At 38.5% G+C, this 20920-nt stretch overlaps 1 protein-coding gene across 1 annotated transcript in view; it reads left to right on the forward strand.

Annotated features, from left to right (window-relative positions):
* chd6 (chromodomain helicase DNA binding protein 6) overlaps positions 1-20920 on the forward strand; it is a 189323-nt gene that overhangs the window by 156816 nt on the left and 11587 nt on the right. The window contains exons 31-41 of the mRNA XM_030135292.1: positions 4019-4097; positions 6565-6622; positions 7602-7974; positions 8655-8863; positions 9004-9101; positions 9846-10628; positions 11487-11741; positions 13451-13772; positions 14134-15603; positions 16634-16761; positions 19197-19460. Of these exons, the coding sequence (XP_029991152.1) occupies positions 4019-4097; positions 6565-6622; positions 7602-7974; positions 8655-8863; positions 9004-9101; positions 9846-10628; positions 11487-11741; positions 13451-13772; positions 14134-15603; positions 16634-16761; positions 19197-19460 (4039 nt within the window). The remainder of the gene's footprint in view (positions 1-4018; positions 4098-6564; positions 6623-7601; positions 7975-8654; positions 8864-9003; positions 9102-9845; positions 10629-11486; positions 11742-13450; positions 13773-14133; positions 15604-16633; positions 16762-19196; positions 19461-20920) is intronic.

A 20920-nucleotide genomic window follows, 5' to 3' on the forward strand; every position in this document is an offset into this window, starting at 1 on the left:
TTCTTAAGTGCATGTAAATGCATCAGATCTGATCATTGCAATTGTCTGATTATTTAGAGGTATTTTTATGGTCTTATGGTCCACTGATGGATGTACAGCTTAGAGTTTGGTTGCATCTCACCTAAGCAATAAGAAATGTGTGATTGAGGTAATTAATTGTTATTCTGTCTCAAAAGATCCTCACGTCTTTTAGATAGTTTTACCCACCCCCAAACTCATTCAGAATATGTTTCATAAGTGGAATGAAGTTATGATGTGCCCCCTTTGTTTCCTGTAACCCAGAGCAGAGGCAAGGATCCTCTCTAGAGATGGATGCTCCAAAGAAAAATCCACATTTCTTGGCACATTGATATGTATATCTGTTCCATTCTGAAATGTTTATATTTAATGGTCTTTACATGTTTCCTGTATGCTCACCTAATGCTGGTCTATGAGCTTTAAACCCTACTGGTTGGTCCAGGATCCTGCACAAGTGCATTGTTTTCAGTCAGTAACAAGAAAAATCCTCTGCACAAACTGAGGAAAACCCCTGTACAGTTGTTTGTTTTGGTAGTTTTCAGGTATAAGTGGAACATATAGTGACTAGAACCCAGAAAAAACTAATTGCAAGTGAGTGAGAGGAATGAGTGCAGTGTGGTGAAGGTATTCTGTGGGTGCTGCAGCTCTGGAAGACATCAGAGTGAACGGAGACGAGACATTCACTCTTAACAGAAGCTTTGATCTTCGTCCTGATGGCAATTGTGAATGTCATTGGCTTAGTTACCAGTTCAAACTGAACCTCTTCCCAGCTAAGCACCACCACTTTGTGACTGTTTGACTTCCCTTCATCACACAGTTGTAGTAACTCTACAGGCTTTGACACATGACTCCAAATCCAGTTGGAAGAAATACACAAACATGTAAATGAAAAATGCTGCCAGGATGAAAATACACATGGGGGCTGCACCATAAATACATGCATATTTCCTCATCACAGTCAGAACAGTGTTTTCACAACCACATCACTATGTAGGAGAAGCACATAGAATACATGGGATATTTATGAAAGCTGTTAGTCTGTAGAGATGAATCTATCTATCTATCTATCTATCTATCTATCTATCTATCTATCTATCTATCTATCTATCTATCTATCTATCTATCTATCTATCTATCTATCTATCTATCTATCTATCTATCTATCTATCTATCTATCTATCTATCTATCTATCTATCTATCTATCTATCTATATATATATATATATATATATATATATATATATATATATATATATGTGTATATATATATATATATATATATATATATATATGTGTATATATATATATATATATATATATATATATATATATATATGTGTATATATATATATATATATGTATAGGGTGCCCCATAAATAATTAAGTAGGTGTTTATTAAAATTCATTTAATTTTCAAAATATAACAGAATTTACAAACATGATTTTATTGTTTTGTCACCGCCTGTTCTCAAACTGACATCCGTTCTGATCCAGACACTGCTGACAACGCGAAGCAATGGAATCGCACACATCACGAAACAGTTCCCTTGATATTTGTGTGCATTCACATTCAATGGCTGCTCCGAATCAGCGACTGTTGCAGGTCTCATAGCATAGACTTTATCTTTTAGGTATCCCCATAAAAAAAAGTCTAGTGGTGTGAGGTCTGGTGAACGCGGGGGGTATTCAACGAAACCCCTCCGTCCAATCCACCTGTTTGGCAAGTTCACCAGTTCACCATTTGCAACTAAAAAACTGGGACATTAATAACTGGAGCTGCCAACATTATACATTTTGTACTGGAAAACTTGTATTGTACTCATCTGTGTTTAAGGTATTTTAAATTTATGTTTTATAAATTACATTTCATGTTTATAACCTTGTGCTACCTTTTAGGGTGACAATTCAACATCTGTCCAGGTTCTGCAGGTGAAAAATAGCCATTATTCTAACTCTGGTGCATTTACAATAATGTGATTGAATGTACAGTGTCCCTGTTCAATAAACCAATAAAATAAATATAAAAATAATAATAAAATAAACATAAGACCACCTGTTTTTCAGCTGTCTCTGTTAATGTATAGAAGTGTTTAGTGTACACTTTTTCCCACATTACTGTTTATGAAGAAAAATACCAATCCCCAAATATTCTCTTTTTTATTCTAATCAGCCTTACTGAGATGTGGGTCAGGTTCTCTTTTTCTGAGACCTGAAAAAAGACACATTTCAAGTACACAATTACCAAACAGAATTAATGCAGCTACGCAACAAACAAGAAATGGATGAAAGATCTTTATTGTCTGATCATTTTTGACTTAATTATCACTCCACTATTGATCTGAATATGACAATATTGTGAATTCAACAGGTGGAGCAGAAATGAACTTCACACATTAAAAATTTAGATTTGCTCTCATACGTAAATGCGCCTTAAAAAATATGAATTTACCTCATTAATTAATCAGAAGAATTATTAGCACTGCATGTATATTATGTTATGTTTATTTATTCTTTGAGGATGGGGGTATCATTTAGATGAATGACATTTAGTGTACTTTATGTTTCCGAAATTGACTTATTATTTCTTATTTATTTTCCTTCAGACACTCTATGTAAGTCGATATTGTGAGTATTAAACCAAGTTGATGTCATTGTTTACACTTTTAAATTTTTATGTTCGTTAATTATGACGGCACTCAGAGGGTGATGATGGAACATCAGGCTAAGGCTTCATTCATGAAAGTCCTCCTTTTTTTCGTTTTTACCTTTATTTAACCAGTTAAAACCCATTGAGCTCAGGATCTCTTTCACAGGGGTGACCTGGCCAAGAGGTCAGCAGCACATGTCATAAGAGCGGTTATGAGGAAGTGACAGTATAGATTAATTCATACAATTTTAGAGGTTCAATCGTGTTTTTAACAAGAAGTGCAGGAGCTGTGACACTATAACAAACAATAATTTCAAATTTAAAAACACAGGCTCTGTCTAGTGGTTCTGTCCCTCAGAACAGAACAGAAGCTCTAAGTGGAATCACTTCAGAGAGTTTCAGTTCAGTCTGTAGAGTATTCCATGCCGAGGGGCAGCAAAGCTGAAAGCTCTTTTTCCAAATTCAGTCCTTACTCAAGGAACAGGTATAACAAGTGTTCATGAAAGGGATATGGATATCCTGAATAAAGTCTTTTTCCAAGGGAAGTCTTTTTGGACTAATATGTATTGGCTTTACTGTTATTATTTCAGTTTTATGAACATTCTTTGGAAATGCATGCAGTGAATATCAACTCATTTCTGTGTCTCACAACTTGAAGGTCTGCAGGTGAACAAGCAAAGATCGACTAAAATGAAGAAAACAAAACGCCTGCTGTTGAACATTATGACAGGATTTCAGCAGGTTTTTGGAAGGGTTGAAGGGTTAAATTAGATTGAAAATAATTGAATAACTGAATATGCCTCACTTAAACGAGGATAAAAATGTCAGTCAAAAAAAAATGTAAAGCAAAAAAAAGTTTTAATTAATTTATTGCTATTCTTATTTTTGGTCAAGTAGTCATTAATGTTTTTTGGGGTTTTTTTTTAGAATTTTAAGTACCACTTTAAAGTGTTATGACCCTGTTTTAATTTTAACATATAATACATGCTAAGTGGATTTTCTCATCTTGTTAAGTGGGAAAAGTCAATTATTTGCACCAACATTGCTTCTGATGCATTTCTTAAAAAAAAAAAAATCTTTTCCCAGGGTCACTTTAATAGAGAGTATGTACTTTATTATTTTAACATGACATTTAATGCACATTTTCATTGTCCTTGTTCTGTAAAAAAAAAAAAAAAAAACTTAATGACAAAATATGACTGTTGTTTATCTATTCAATCTCCTCATTTGCTCTTATCCTTTAGTTTGTGATTTAGGCAGAAACAAAAGCATCATTTATTGTATGCCAATGGGGATATTGTCTGTGTTTGTTAAAGTTTCTTCTTCTCCTTTCTCTTTTCTCTCTTTTTCCAGTGTGTGCAAAAATGAAGAGGCAAAGGATGACACAGAAAGCAAAGCTGATGGAGGGGAGGATAGAGATGAGAACAGCAAGGTGAGGACAAAGCTCTGCGGACACACAATACTAATGTTTACAAAGATGTCTTCCTGTCTGTTTTTCTCTCTTGGCCTCTCCACTACCTCCTTAAGAATCATTATTGAATGATTTATTTACCTGAGTATAATCTGTCCATTTGTGCCCCATTTCATATGAGTATTCTCAAAATTGCTTTTAGAATGACATTTCTAAAAATTGGAAGCTTCCAAAGTGATGAGGCAATCAGAATAGTCCTGAAAAAGCCATTGCAGTATATGAAGTCAATGAGCCCATTTTCATGCACACCAGTACCTGGATCATTATCCGATTTCTGGAGTTATCAGATTATTCTAGTGATCATGTAAACAGGATAATATGATAGGCTTTATCTGATAACAGCAGTTATCTGATTATGTGAAATCAGATTAACACACCTGAATTTCATCCCAGATTTCTCTCCAATACTCTGATGTCTTCATGCATGTGTACAGGTTAATCTGATTTCTTTCATTTTTTTACATCTGTGCATGTGTTAAAAAAAAAAGGCTCTATATAAACAGAAAATATGCAGTGAGAATGGGAGCCTAAGGAAAAAGGCAAACAAACAATGAAATGAAATGTAGGATAGCAGCAACATGTGACCTATTTTGTAGTCTTATTAGCTCCCACATTAGGACAGCTAACACTGACACCGTAGGTGTTGCCATGGTCAACAAGACAAGACCGGATGTTTTGAAAATGACAGGAAGTGTATGCCTTATGTCATAACGTACATACATACTCTGAAAGAAATCAAATAATGGACTAAAACATGTAAACCAGGGTTTTTCGATTATTGCATTTCTGAAGTGCATGGAAATGTGTCGCACCTGATTATGCAATTATCGGATTACTACTAGTTTTCAGATTTTTATGGTCATGTAAATGGGCCCAATAATGTATTTAATACAAGAACACATGGGTTTAATTAAAGTATTCCAATGAGGTGTATTTTTTAAAAATCTAATGTGTTCCATCCACTAATACAATACACTTACATTTACATGTCAAAACACATGTAGTGTCACTTAATTCTTAATTAATTGGTTGAATTAAATAGAGCTAAAAAAGGAATTGCATTTTCTCAGTTGGAAGTTGTTTGTTCTGGTTCGAATAGGTGTGTAAGCTTGTTTTCCTCATGTTTTCTTTTTTTTACTGGTTTTCTCGACTAGTGCGATCTCTGGTGTGCTGCTATCATTTGACTAAGACCATCGCCTCTAAAGGGTGTTATGCAGAAAACAGTTACTGTATGAATGAAATATACCAATGGAAAAACGAAGCAGAGTCCAATTTTAAACTGGAATACTTTGAAAACATCCATGCACAGTCTCAAACCCATTCTGATAGTATTTATGATATGATATATGAGATGATATCCATATGGTGAAGAAGGGTGTAATAGCCTATCCACCACTTTTTCTTAGTGCTTAATCCAGGGGTGTTAAACATACGGCCTGGGGGCCAAAACCGGCCTGTCGGATGAATTTGTGAAATGCAGAAATTACACTGAAGATTTTAACAATCAGTCATTTTTGTTTAGGGACCGTATGAAGCCCTACTTTGGTCACAAGTGGGTCAGACCAGTAAAATACTATCTTAGTATCCTACAAATAATGACAACTCCAAATTTTATTTCTTTGTTTTAGTGTAAAAAGGAAATTACATGAAAAGTTCACATTTATAAAATATCCTTTCACAAAAAATCTGAATAACCTGAACAAATATGAACAACCTGAAATGTCTTGAGAAGTAAATGTAATTTATTCTACCTTTTATTAAATGTTTTATTTGTAGATCCACTGTGATCTGCAAGTTGTAATGCACATATATACATGTTAAACTGAGACAGAATATTCTTAAAATTGCACCTTTTTTTCTTAAGAAATTTCAGGTTGTTCATGATTGTTCATGTTATTCACATTTTTTTTCAGGATAGTTTGGAAGTGTAAACATTTTCATCATGTAATTTTACTCAGACACTAATTTCACTGTTATTGTTTTACTGGTGCGGCCCACTTCAGATCAAATTGGACTGAATGTGGCCCCTGAACTAAAATTAGTTTGACAACCTTGGCTTAATTACTCAAACATGTCCTTGTAGTTGAAGCGCAGCCTATGATTTTTCCAGTGATCGTCCAATCTTGATTTGAAACAATTTAGGGTTGGAGCGGTAACCAGTTCCACAACCTCCTCCCATGAAATGAAAACAATGTCCAGGTCCAGGTCTACACCCGAGTCTGGTTCAGACTCTCCTCTTTTGGAGTCTGTGTTCATATGTGTGTGATGTGTCTGGGGGGCTGTCGATTTTCCCCATATACTGTTCTTGTGGATCTTTCAGTCACCACACAGGGTTAGAGTTTGAAAGTGAAATAAAGAGTCTTTTGTTACTGATTTTATCATAACTGAAATTAACTGTTGCTGTGTGTCTGTGTCTTTTAATTTCTAGGGAGAGGAAACCTGTTCCAGCACTGACACCTCAGACAAGCCTGACAGTACAGGACCAGGTGGGTTATTTATTTAGTACTGTGGATGAGACAGTAGACCTTTTACACACTTGTTGGAATATGTAATTGTCATGGAAAAGGACCTCTTGCCAAGTGTCAACACAGTGGGGACTCCTATGTTTTGGGGCACTTCATGTTTGATGCACGTTCTTATGTCTGTGTGGTGTTATAATCCGGTTATCCCTTAACCCTAAAATGTAGAACATAACCCTGGCCTGGGCTAAATGCCCCAAAAAATAGGAGTGCCCAACACAGTGTGACAGAATGGATAAAAGAGTGTACACAACCTGCCTGACCGATTTACCAAATATTACATTGCCGATGTTGCAAGGTTCATTGAAGAAAACTCCGTAGCCAAAAAGGACAAAATCAATAAAGGGTACACATTTTTCCACAAGGAATTTGTCCATAAATATCAATGTAAATAGAGGGCGATCAGGCTGTTACTGAACTGCTGGCTAGAGTGACAAGTCATTAGCATGTTTACGTAGACATAATTTATTTCTAATGTACAGTTGACCTTACTAAAGCATCATAGTCTGCTTTGAATGAAGCATTATGGCATCAGGTTGTTCTGTTTAAGGTTGTCCAAGTGGAGGTCTTCTATGTAGCAGTAATGTTAGCCCATCGCCATCATCATCCTTTTTTTGGGTAACGTTTGTGTTTATGTATGTGTGTGTCTGTCATCTTAGTATCAAATGTACTAGACGGGCAGGTTTTTGTGAGGGTTAGGGTTAGTTACTAGTTAATCTTTGGAGGTGAAATGTCTGCTGCAGACATACGTACTACCCTTTTTAATCACAAACTTTGGTCCCACACCCCTCCAGACTGCCTGAATCCATTTCCACCTTTCCTCACTGTCCACATGAAAAGAATGAAAAGACAGATGTGGCTTTTGTATGACTCCAAACAGATTACAAAACATACTCTAAAAAAAACTCTGAAAATTAAAAATAACCTCTGTATCTTGTTTTCATAGACTTGCAAGTGTCTGGTGATCTGAGTGCTCAGGACAGTACTCTGGTCACCACAACAACCACGGGGACCTTTTCCGGTGTGGCAGCTCTTCATGTGGTCCAGGCTCGGCCCTTGTGGCCCACTGGTCCCGCGTTGACAGCCCGTTTACGGCGCCTCATCACTGCATACCAGCGCTTCACATTGCGTCGAGAACCCCTCCTTCGGCACGAGTTCCTCCTTCATGATGGCCTTGTCGGCATGGGAATTGGTGGGGCCGGAGCCACTCACAGTCATCATGGTGGGGGGCCATTGGCATGGCAACTGGGTGAAGAGCTGAGGCGGTGTTCTGTGGTCGCCACAGATCCAGACCCTCTGTTTTTAGAGTGGCAAAGAAGGTAAGACAATTAGGAGTTTAAAACCAGCCAAGGTTGTAATAGATAGTATTAGCATTTTTACCCCACTCCCTAAAGGGGTTAGGTTCAGTATGTTTGTTTGTTTGTAGGTCAAAGTTGAAATATTTTATGAATTTTTAACGCCCCCCTAAGCTACAATACATGCAAGGGGCGGGGGTTTGTTTGTGCCTGGCACCACTTGTTTTTTATTTTAATTTAAATTTTTATATCATTATGACCTTTTATTTTCAATATCAGTTTACATTGAAGTAGTACATAACTTGTTTAAATATGGGGATATTTGTCAGGGGTGAGATTCATGATGGTCAGGAAAAGGGTTGTATAATAGCTAACCGTTATATCCACCCAAAGTATTAGGCTTACACTTTAAAACAAATCAGAAGAGATGAAACATAAAAACATTTTCTCTCACATTTTCATTTAAGATCTTGTTTTAATTTTTAGTCCAGTCAAGTAATGAAAATGGTTTTTACACACCCTGATATTGTCAGTTGTGATAACCTAAATGCAGGAAGGGGTATAAAGAGCCTGAAAGTATTATTACCTTCTCCCCAAGAGGCCTGTCTGTCACAGTAAGAAATGCCTCTGCTCTCCGCAATCTATGAAAGTGATTTTTGACACATCACATTTGTCTTTTCTGTGTTGTCCCCCCTCCATTCCAGGTGGACTCGTCGGGAACAGGCAGATTTTTACAGAACTGTGTCATCATTCGGGGTGGTGTACGACCCAGACAGGAAGGCATTTGACTGGTCCCAGTTCAGGGCGCTGGCTCGTTTGGAGAGGAAGACCGATGAGAGTTTAGAGAGATACTTCAACTCTTTTGTCAACATGTGCAGGACGGCCTGTAAGCTGCCTCAGAGGAAAGAAGAAGGTAAAGACTTTCCACGCTGTTAACTGAGAGGGATCACTTTGTGTCCACAAAGACTTCATGTATGCTTCATGGCTACCTGTCTGGCCTTCCCTTTTTTCTTCTTTTCCACTTCCTCCATTCTGTCCTATCATCTTTTCCAGGTTTGGTGGATCCTGCTGTTATCGTTGAGCCACTGACAGAGGAGAGAGCTGCTCGGACATTATACCGCATCGAGCTCCTCCGCAAGATCAGAGAGCAGGTAGACAGTAATACAGTTTTACTGCTACTCAGATTCACTTTATTTCCAACACAGCTATGGTTAGAGCTGTTGATCAATTCATATTGATGATGCATTGATAGCTAAGCAAAAGGATATAGACATTGTTTGTTTGTTTTTTTAATTTATGCACCCTTTATTCAATCCTTCTACAAATCTGAAATCTGGTTGGAAACCAACCTAAAAAAGTAGAAGTTCCTCACGACCATAATGTTTTGCTTTTACTTTTTAGGGTAGATGTATGTACTGGCCCTTGACATAAAGGCACATACATAAGACACAAACAGAGTAATAAATTTGATCAAAAAAAAAAAAGTAGTTTTAAAGCCTTAAAGTGGAAACAATTTAGTTGTCATATATCATGTGATCTTCTTTTCTTTCTGGATATATTCACTCATTTCTTGAATGCTGAAGAACGTGTATAAGATGACCAATAAAATGTGAATTGACTTTGTCACAAAATATTTAAGCACAACGCAGCATGAAATGTAAGGACTCCATAACACACCTTTGTGCTCAGTTCAAATTACATCAGAAATATTTTCCGAGTCATGTCTTAAAAGTGTATTGTGGAAAACAGAATTTTGTACAGGCTCTTCAAGTTATTTTTTGAAAAAAACATGTGAAAAGAATGTTGTTGTTATCTTGTAATACACATCAGTTACAGTTTTCTACCACACCTCAGTATGTGCTGAATGTCCTGCCTGACTGTCCGTGTCCATCCAGGTTCTTCGTCATCCATTACTCTCGGCGCGGCTTCAGCTCTGCCGGCCCTCCCTCTACCTCCCTGTCTGGTGGGAGTCTGGGAAACATGACCGCGACCTCCTCATCGGGGCTGCACGCCACGGCTTGAGCCGCACCGACTTCTACATCCTCAACGACCCCCAGCTGAGCTTCCTGGAGGCTCATAGGAACTACGTCAGAGGACACCCCGCACACCTTTACCCCCAGACTCACCACCATCCTCACCACCTTGGTTTGGCCTCTCACATCTCATCTTCATCTTCGTCATCTCACCAGCAGCTTCCACATCCTCATTGCTGTCTGTACGACTCCCCTCAACCCCCTGAGTATCCCCATCAGGCCTCTCACCACCAGCATCACCCAGTGCCTTCATCTGCTCCATCTCCCTCCTCCTCATCATCCTCATCGTCACACCCTCACCTCCACCCTCCACCTCTCGAAGCCCATGACTCCTCCTCATCGAGCTTGGGAATTGTACCTGGCTCTCGGGGGGATTTCCTTGACTGCCCTCCTTTGGACGAAACCCTGGAGTTGGGATCACTACAACATGACACTGACACTTTGCATGGAGGAAAAACGCCCAAAGATGCACTGAATGGTTTCCCATTTAACTCAGCTGCTGGAGGACAGAGCATGCTGAACTCGTACGGTGTTGGAGGAACAGATCTGGATTCAAACCTGAGGAGTGATGTCCTGGTTGGTGAGCAGGGCTCATCAGAAGAAACTGGACTCATGGCCCCATCAGTGGAGCTAGATCAGTTACAGGTCAGTGCTGAACTTCAGCTCTGTGTTTGTGAAGGCAGTAGGTTACCTCCTTAATTTTTTTATTGACTTTCACTTCCAATTCCAATATTCTGTAGAAAGCAAAAATGCTACTTATTGTATAACGTTGAGCAAATGTTAAAGAATGTATCTATTTGCATCTAAATGCACACCAGTATCTGATTGGAGACAGTGAAAGTATGAGTTATAGGCAAAGTTAAGCAAATAAGGAGAATCAAAGGGCACATCTTAGTAAAGTCAGTAGTTGTTAGTCCAACAACAAGAAGGGTCCGATGGACTATTGGCATCCATTGTCGTTTGTAAACAATTTTTCAACAGTCGTCTTCTCTAAAAACCGTCTGTCAGAATGACTTGATATTTGTTGTGAAACATTGTTGTGGTAAGGTCTAAGAACGTTGTTCAAAGAATTGGGAAATATTGATTTTTTTAATTTTTTTTAATGAATTTTTGAAATTTTTAAAATCCCCTTTGGTTTATAATGGGCCAAATTTCAAAGTGCTGTAACTTGAAAACAGTTGAAGATATTGATATGATTGCCATTGGCAATAGATAGGAAGTCACATGTGGGCTTTCATTTGGTGCCATAACCTTTGATCTTGAATGACCTTGAATGGTCAAATGAATGTCAATTAATGTATTTAAATATGCCGTTGGACTACAAGACCCTTGGTCCTATTTTTATTTTTAATAAGTAATTTCTTTCAACTGCTGACTATTAAAGAGAATGATTCCAGTTTACCAGAGTTTACAACAGTCAGTATAGTTTATTTACCCTGTCTGTAGCCGATCATTGTTTTACTGTCACACCCACATGTGTTCATCCATCACCTCCACCCACAGGCTCCCTGGGACAGTACGGAAAACTCTAGTCCAGCCCACCACATGTTCAATGAGTCCGATCCAATCCTAGGTCCATCCACCCTGGAAACAGGTTTTCTGGAGGAGGAGGACGAAGAGACACAAGGGGGAGACAGAGGAGGGGAGGAGGGTGCAACTCTGGAGGAATGTTTGGGCCTCCCCCCCTCATCGTCCCCTTCTCATCCCTCGGGTGGGGATTCTGTGGAGCCGCTGTCATCCAGCTACATGCTTTTTAAGGTATGTGGGTTTTTGTTTCATTTTCTATTAGAGTAACATTACAGTGACCTGTGTAGTCACAAGTCTTCAGGGAACACTAATCTGAAGACCATTTGGATATCAATGTTTTTAATGGGATAGACACACAAACATTATAGTGGAATGTTGTTGCTGGTATTAGCTCACCAGCCAATAGGCCACGAGGTATTGTGAAGGTGCTGTGTCTGCCGTCATCTTTTGTTGTTGTTGTCTTCTTCGTCTTCATTTGCAATTTCTTCAAACATCTTCTCCAAAACTACTGGTCAGATTAATTTCATATTTTATATACAGTTTCTTTGGGACAATATCCACAATGTTTGTTCACAGTTTTGAGAAACTTTTTTTAAATGTGAAAAAAATGCCTTTACTCATAATGGTCCATATTTTGATGGCTTATAACACAGAAATGGTTAGAGATATCAGTATACTTACTATTGAGCACTGATAGAAAGTCATATATGGGCTTTCATTTGAGTCCATGACCTTTGACCTTGAGTGATATTGAAGGGTCAAACACAAGGTTTTGTTGTTCAGATTGTTTAGATTTCAAGCTTCTTCTCCGAACACGCACTGTACAACTAACTGTGTCCAAGTGTTTTTCTGGACTTTATAGTTCACAAACAAATGCATTCTGCCTGATTTATGTAAAATGACTGTTTTTGTTTTGAGATTTAGGCCTCTGTTAATGTTCTGTTATTATGAAGAAAGGGGCAGCTAACATACAGATAATCAACAGCGGATTTTCCTTCCGGCACCCTTGGTGCCATGCCCCCCCATTTGAACATGTAAAATGTTGAAAAATAATGCAAGTGTCCTTGCCAGGAGTCGAAATTTCAAGTCTCCCCCATCGTAGACCATAGTGTTACATTCTGAGCTATCCATCCACATGTACTTCAAGATGTAAATTTATACGCCCCAAGGCTCTCCTATCTGTTGTATGGGGGGGGGGGGGGGGGGGTCAACTGTGCACGTGCCATATATGATCAGAGTCTATTTGATAAAGGGAGTTAAAGTCTAATCATGAAGAGACAACTCTCTGTTCAAGCAGCATTTGGGTCTGCATGAAAACCAAACAGGCAGCCACAGAAGGTATGGAATGTATGATTATACAGTGGAACTATAGAACTGCATGGACTGAATATTAAATATATTTGAACACAGACAGTGATTGAGTGAATCACACAGAGTTGTCAAACATAGGTCTATACCTCTACTGTATCCTGTTGGTTCTAATTTTAAATTAGTTGGAATTCAATGTCATAATTGAGTCCAGCCTTATTAAAGCCAGCTCTTTGCTTTGGTTTCAAAAGTGGTCACATTAGTGAGATTAAATTGTATTAATTTTATTAGTGTATGATAATTAAAAAAAAAAAAAAGTTCTATGTGATTTGAAGCATTTATAATGTTAATTTTTCTTCCCGTTGGCCCAAAGAACTCCCATCAGGGCTCCCAACCTGGACCGCACCATTCTCCTGCCCCCCCCCCCCCATTTGTTTCTGGAGCTGCCACTCATAATACACTGATTACATCGAGGGCTCTGTGGGTTATTTGTTTTCTAAAAGTGGTTCAGATTATATTCTACACTAAAATGAAATGTGAATCTGAAATCATACAAATAAGAATATTAATAGGACAATAATCCTATTTTTTTTTTTTTTTACCTATCTGATTGTTTCATTGAATACATTCAGGACATTGGTGTTAGCGAGGACCACAGTGCCGACCAGACCGACCTTTCAGCCAGCCCCCCTCCCCCCTACGTACCACCACCTCCTCTGTCTCTGTCAGACATCACTGCACACGAGCCGCAGGATAGGCTGAGCCATTCCGATGTCACCGATAGCCTGACCAATCCTGTGGAGGATGGGGAGGGCCAGGAAGGAGGCACTGCGTTTGAGTTCGATGAGAAGGAGGAAGAAGACATGGACAATATGTCGGGAGAGACTCTGGAGCAGAATATAGAGGAACAGACTGGTCAAGTCCTTGAAAATGAGGAGAGCGAAGCACACCAAGGTATGACAGGGAAACAGTCACCATGTTTAATCTGTTGAGCATGACCAAAACCAGCCTTTTTTTAGTTGACCTGTTGAGTAGAGTTTGGCTCCTTCCTGTGTAGGCTAAGGGCAGACTCAAGGCTACAGTGGCTCAGTACCCACTCTAATGGTATAAAGTGGTGCTACTGCAGTGCCTTCCTAGGCCTGGTTGATTGGTTTAGTGAAGACCTTTCCAATGAAATACAGTATAATACATTGGAATATGAGGATTTGATGCATTTTAAAGTTCAATTTTGAATATTTAAGTAGAACTTCTACATGTATCATCTTCATATCTAACTTATCTTAACTTGTGTTAGACCTTGTATTTGTGGTTCCAGGTGGAATGTTGAATCCATCCATGGATGTCTCACAGATGGATGGTGCAGGGACAGAACCAGGTCTACATGAGCAGGATGAAACAATGGAGATCTCAGAACAGCTTACTGGAGACCTTCAGGAGAGCTTTGGGCAAAAACAGGGCTTACAGGTGCACCCGTTTCTGGGAAAGCTGGAGGAAGAGAGCAGCCTCACATGCCCTGAGCCCATTGAAGAGCCAGGGGAGGATGTTGACAGATTGATTTTGTACCAGACAGTGGAGGGGGATACTGTGGAGAATTGTCTTGATGCTGATACCTTAATGGGACACACAACGGGGGACTTTCTAGAAGCAGAAAACTCTAGAGAAGACAGTCCAGTGCAGCACACAGATCTTGCAGATCAAGTGGATGAAAATTCAGAAGTCCAGGTGGATCACGTATCTCTGATGGATGTTCCAGTTGTGCAGCCAAGTGATGAAAAAGGACAAAAGCTCTTGAAGCAACAAGAACCCAATGAAATGGGCCTGGAGGGTATTTACTCTGAATATGCACATGCCTCTTGCCATTCTACCTCTGTTTCCTCCTCTATAGTAGCATCAAAGTCTGATGAAATGACCAGAGGTAAAGCTAGAATGAAGACTGAAGTCTCCATGGATGAAGGTACAGCTGAAGACCTTGATTTACCAAATGGCAGAAACACAGCCCTGACTTTATCCCTTGATCAAGACAACAAAGATACTATGCTGGATCAAAATGAAATGAATATTTCTGCAACTCTTCCTGCAAACAGCATCAACGCAGATGCTTCAGATCTCAGATGTTCTCTGTTAGTGGATGATGAAAGTGAGAGGAAACCGGAGCAGCTACCAATAAAAGTTGAGGAGACAAAGATGGAGGCTGTCGAAGAAGCGGGCTACCCTGATAGTTCTGAAATCAAACCCGCTAAATTTCTTGCCTACACAGTTAAATCAGAGGACTTGGTGACCAAAGCGGAGCAGTTTGACTACTCCATCAAAGCAGAAACATTAGAGACCAAACCAGAAGATCTGAGCCTTCCTGTGAAGCATGAGAACTTAGACAGCAAATCTCATGTTCTTCAATTTGAATCCTACTCCAACATCAAAACCGAGGCCAAACCACTAGCTCTGGGTCTTCCTTCTTACCGAGATGGACCCCAGCTTAAGACTGAGATGAAACCTGAAGGCTTAAAGCTGGCAGCTTTCCCTGATACCTCCGCAGTTAAACCTGAGGCCAAATCAGAAGGTCTGGACTTCACCACCTACCCTGACAGCTCAGAGGTCAAACCAGAGGCCAAGCCAGAGGGACTGGAGTTTAGAGGGTTACCTGAGGTCAAAGCTGAGACCAAGCAGGAGCCCCTGGAGGCAGACAGCACTGTGTTGACCCCAAGGCTGGAGCAGACAGATGAGCTGGTAGACACCTCCGACACCCTGGTAAAGAGTCAGGTTAAGGAGGAGAGACCCAATACACCAGGTGAGAACACTGAGTACAGGTTTCAGAGGTGCTGATACTCATCCGTTGGGTATTTGATTAACCCTGAAGAACTTTGACAAAATTAGCATTTGCTCTAAAAGGTCTAATGACTTTTGAACTATTAATCCTGTCCATACACAGGAAAGAGGAGTGTGTCACTTTTTTAGTCGTATCCTACGCTGCCCGGCCCTAAAAATAGTCACATATGCAATATTTGACTGCACCACCTTTGGGTCTGATTACAGGAGACATTCACTGTCACATCTTTTGAATGTCTCCTGTTATCAAAACCAAAGGTGGTGCAGCCAAATATTGCATGTGCGACTTACTTTTGGGCCAGGCAGTGTATATGCACACTATTTGATGCACTGTTGGCTTATATTGTTCACAATGAATTAATAGAACATGGAGAAGTCAGTTTTGCTCAACTGGACTCCGTTATGATGTTATGATATTTCTATTTGCTCTCTGGACTCATTTGGACACACGATCACTAAGTAAAATACAAGTGGATACTTTTTTTTTCCCCCTGAATTAATGATTCAGTGAATGTGTTTTTTAAAAAATCTGATGTATTCGTGCCTACTTAGAGAAAGTAAATTTAAAATAGGAACTTAAAGTGAACCTCATTCTCCTAAATCAAGTGATGCCGATTGTTAGGATTAGTTAGAAAAATAAAGTAAAAACTGGCCAGTAAGACACTTAAAGAATTGTTCTCTGTCTTTGATCATTTGGTACATGAAATGGCTAAAAACGTGGACTAATGGACAGTGCAAGTTGAGCATATTTGATGTTATATATCTATACTTTCTTGTCTGTAAATATCTGTAATAATGATGAAAAAAGCTAACACTCAATGCACACTTTACATTTTAAATGTTTATTTCATCTGTACTACACATTATTCAATCGGCTACAAACTTCATTTACAGTCGTGTTCTGGTGTTTGTGGTGGTGGTGTGATGATGACAATCTAGTCAAGTCCCATAATTCAGTCAAGCTGTTGACTTGTAACCTATCCTGCATGCAGGAAGCCCACGGTTTGCAACTCCTATCTCCATATGTGAGATTCCTGACAGCCTGCATGACGCCAGAGAGCCCACCATCGCTCAGCTGCTGCAGGAGAAGGCACTCTACTCATTTTCTGAGTGGCCCAAGGTAAAGCCTGTTACCCCTTTATATTGCAGAGGTTGGAAATACATGTCCACCTTGGCTAAATGTATTTCTTAACAGTTTTTCACAAATCTATATCAGTCGCTCTTTGAACCAAACAACTCTATACCTGTTTTGCAGCTGATATGTTGGGCAGGCTCTACAAAATATTTTTTTGTAAATAGCAACAGTAATATTTCAGATTAACTTACCTTGTGTAACCAGATTCTAAGTAGGGCTGCCATTTGTTGGTTCAGCTCTTGAAATATTTAACTATTAATTATCCAGTGTTTATATGACAGCAATGAGGGATTACTTTCTTTCATTGATTCAGTCATTCAACCTTCAGTCTCAAAGAATCTTTTGGGCCTTGCCTTCATTTTAAATGATGTTGAGAATGTAGTTAAAACAGAATAAATACATACAATAATTGGCAAAAAATAAAAAAAAATAGCAAGCAGAACATGGTTAAAACAGTTCAGAAACATTTAGAAGGAAAGTGCTATGTTTCTGAAAGCAGTCCCTCCACATTCAGTGCTTGTGTGCAGGATGCAAGCATTAGCCCATCACTTTGAACATCACATTAGGATATTCTTAAAGCTGCGAGAGACCCTCATCACCAATTTTTCATCACATCTGTAAAACCCCAGTCATATCCTAAGTATCACAAATCCGTTAGTCTCTCTGTGATTACTCACCTGAATCTCTTGCCTCACGGTAAACAATTTTGATGCCCGAGTTACCTCCCAGCTCTGTTTATAAACAGTTGGTTTGTTTATGGAGTACACTTCGAAATTGTTCACCGTGAGGCAAGAGATTCAGAAGAGTAATCTTGGAAAGACTTACGGACTCGTGATACTTAGGCTATGACTCGGGTTTTGCAGATTTGATGAAAAATGGGTGACGAAAGTCTCCTGCAGCTTTAATGTAAACTATGTCTATCTATCAGATTGTACCATTTCTACAAAGGATTTTCAGGTGTCCTTCCCATTTAGCCACGGCTGACTGAAAACATGCACTACTGCCTTTAGAAGAGCTTTCTTAGCTGACATTAAAGTCACCTTGTGCTTGTTTTCTCCATTAAACACACTGTAGTCTGCATAATAAACAAAAACACATAACTACAGTACTTCACTACACTGTGTTTATTGTAGGTCTTGGCCAGAAGTTGTAAGTTATGAGCAGCTACTTGTGGCGAGGCTAAAACAGTGGTGATAGTACTCTACCAAATCCTGGTAAAAAAGAAAAAATGGTTTAAACATTAGCGTAAGAAAGTAAGAAGATACATTTGTAGCATTTAATCAACTGGAAACATCTCACAGTTAAGTTTTCTTAAGTAAAAGCTGTGGTTGTTATAAGGCAGTGGTTCTCGAACTTTTTACAGTGGAATACCCCCTGAAATATATATTACCCCAACTCTCACTTAAGCTTTTTTTTTTTTTTTTTGAAAAAAAATGAAGCAAAATTTCTTGCTGTGCCAAAGGTGTCTGTATTTATTTTGTAAACTTTGTACATAAACAACATATATTTAACTTTAATATATTTAAAGTAACAAATCTTTATAAGAAAATTTTGTGTGCTAAATATAAACTGATAAGTGCCCTCTTTCATTGATAAGAAAAATAAATTGAATGGTCATTAATTAATACATGAATCTTTCATCAACAAAAAATTATTCCTTAATTATTCAAATAAACTCATCTTGAATAATATAAAATAGAAATGTTCTTAAAATATTGCCAAAGCTTAAACAAGATGATTGACCATAATAATAAAAAAAAAAAAAATATATATATATATATATATATATATATATATATATATATATATATATATATATATATATTGAAATGAAATAAGGTCGGGAATGTCAGTTTTATTATATGAATGTCTTTATTGTGTTTTATATTTCAGCATTAATTCTCATTATTTATTTTGTATTCATTACATGATGACTTATTAAATGTTCTCTTTTAAATATCAAGTACCCCCTGGGCTTCTTCCAAGTACCCCTGGGGGTACCCCTATTTGAGAAAGACTGTTGTGGGGTGCGGCATTTTTCCTCTTTGCTAACAGCCATAATTAGCTGCAATTAGTTCAGTAAAAATGTAACAATCAACTTTGGATACTAGGCTTTGTAAGAATTTGCCTTTTACCAGTAGAAACCAGTAGTAAGCTAACAGCTACTGGTAAACTAATTAAGTGTTATATGAAAATCATGGGACGATAGTTCCATGAAAGACTGTGTGTGTGTGTGCGTACGTGCGTGTGTGCGCGCACGTGCGCATTCCTGCCTAACACTGACATCCAATAGCCATAACTGTTGTGACTTCCACCAACTGTCCAGTGTACACTCCACCTCCCCCCTGAGTGTGACTTAATTATTGTAGTTCACAGTATAGATGCTCCTCATACTCCGTTCATCTTGTCACCCTCTGTAGGACCGGGTTATCATAAACCGACTGGACAGCATCTGCCAGGCCATCCTAAAAGGGAAGTGGCCTTCATCTGTTGAGCAGTGCGAGTCGCCCGCCTCGCTGGCTGCCAACTCATGCTTAGCCAACAGCTTAGCTCAGCACCATCAGCAGCGAGCAGGTTTCCTGTCCACCACGGCGCCAGTCTCCGTCTCCAGCCAGGCTCGAGTGCAGCAGGCCACCCCTGGACTGGGCTTCTCCATCCCCCCACCTCTCACCAGAATACCTAAGGTGAGGATGTGCTGATCTATGCTGAACTACTCCCTTTGTTGTATTTATCATCTGTCTACATTTATTGTCACTGTCTCACATCATGGCTCATGAAAGTGGTGTCCAGTTGGTAGTACTGTTAGTTATTAGATAAAAGCAAACATTTTATCCCTCAAAAGGTACTGGGCTAGTGGGGTTACACTGGCTTCCCTGTTAATATAGTAAGAAATGAAACTACTTTGGTTAATTTTAAACCAGGCAGTGTAACCACTCTTAACAGTCGTTTATGTAATTACTGTCAGTGTTCCTTAAAAGATCTGCAGTAGAACTTGGAAATGGAAAATGATGGATTTTAAACATTTCTAGCACTGAAAGGTGTTCTTGTTCGGCAGCAGGTCTACCTCTCATTTTTGTCAGCTGATCACAGTAAGTCATGGCAGACTTTTCATTTTTAGAGAAACGCACATCGATTTGATTGACAGATGATGGATGGTGTAAATTCAGACCTATCACAACCAGTCAGAAACAACGATCAGAATATGAGCTCATACTGCCAAACAAATGGAGTCTGTCTAGAAGTAGAAACAGCCGTTTGTAAACCATCATTGGGTGGGGGAGTTTTTTTCTTAGTAACAACGATCAATTACGTTTACATTTATTTTCTGATTTTATTATGTAACTTTGTTACAGCAGATATAACTATTTAATCTCAAACACTGCCTGAAACGTACTTCTATCAGTTTTATAAAAAGAAAAGTAATGCAAAGAGACTATTAGTCATAATCATGTGGGTGAATTAAATTATATTGATAAGGGCTTTGAATATATTATATAAGTTCATTCAATACTGATTTATCATAAAAGACGCTGTTTTCTCACTGCTGACTGTGTATACTGGGCACCTCTAGTTCACACCATTGTGCTGTTGCTTTATTGTAAAGTTTCCTGTCTCTGCAATGTGTACTGTTAATATTATATATGTTGATCAGACTTGGGTAGTTAGAGACATCTTACACATAACTGTAATTAGAATTTTATTTTAGAATATTTTTAATGAACATAGATGAGTAGTGTAGTGATGATTAGACAATGATATACTTTACTCTATTGTAAATCTTGTGTCCAAAAGCATATTATAGCTTGCTGATGATTCTAAGCTGTTTGTCTAATTTTATACTTTTATACACATGAGGTAAATAAATCTTTGTATCATCAGCTGTTTGAAGCCACAACAGTTTATTTGGGCCAGTGGAGGTTAAAAATATAAACGTAGTCAGGGGAGGATAAAATACAGAAGAAAAAACCTCAGAATTTCTGAGGTACGGTACAAACAGAACATATTCTCTCTTACATTATTCTTAACTGTGCATTACTTGAAAAACATCTTTCACTTTAATCTCAAAGAATGTCTGAGATTTATCTCAAAATGTTCCTCCCCTTCCACACCTATATATCCTGTCTTTATTTATTGATTATTTTTT

This window comes from Sphaeramia orbicularis, chromosome 5 (genome assembly GCF_902148855.1).
Source record: "Sphaeramia orbicularis chromosome 5, fSphaOr1.1, whole genome shotgun sequence".
In the NCBI taxonomy this organism is placed as follows: domain Eukaryota; kingdom Metazoa; phylum Chordata; class Actinopteri; order Kurtiformes; family Apogonidae; genus Sphaeramia; species Sphaeramia orbicularis.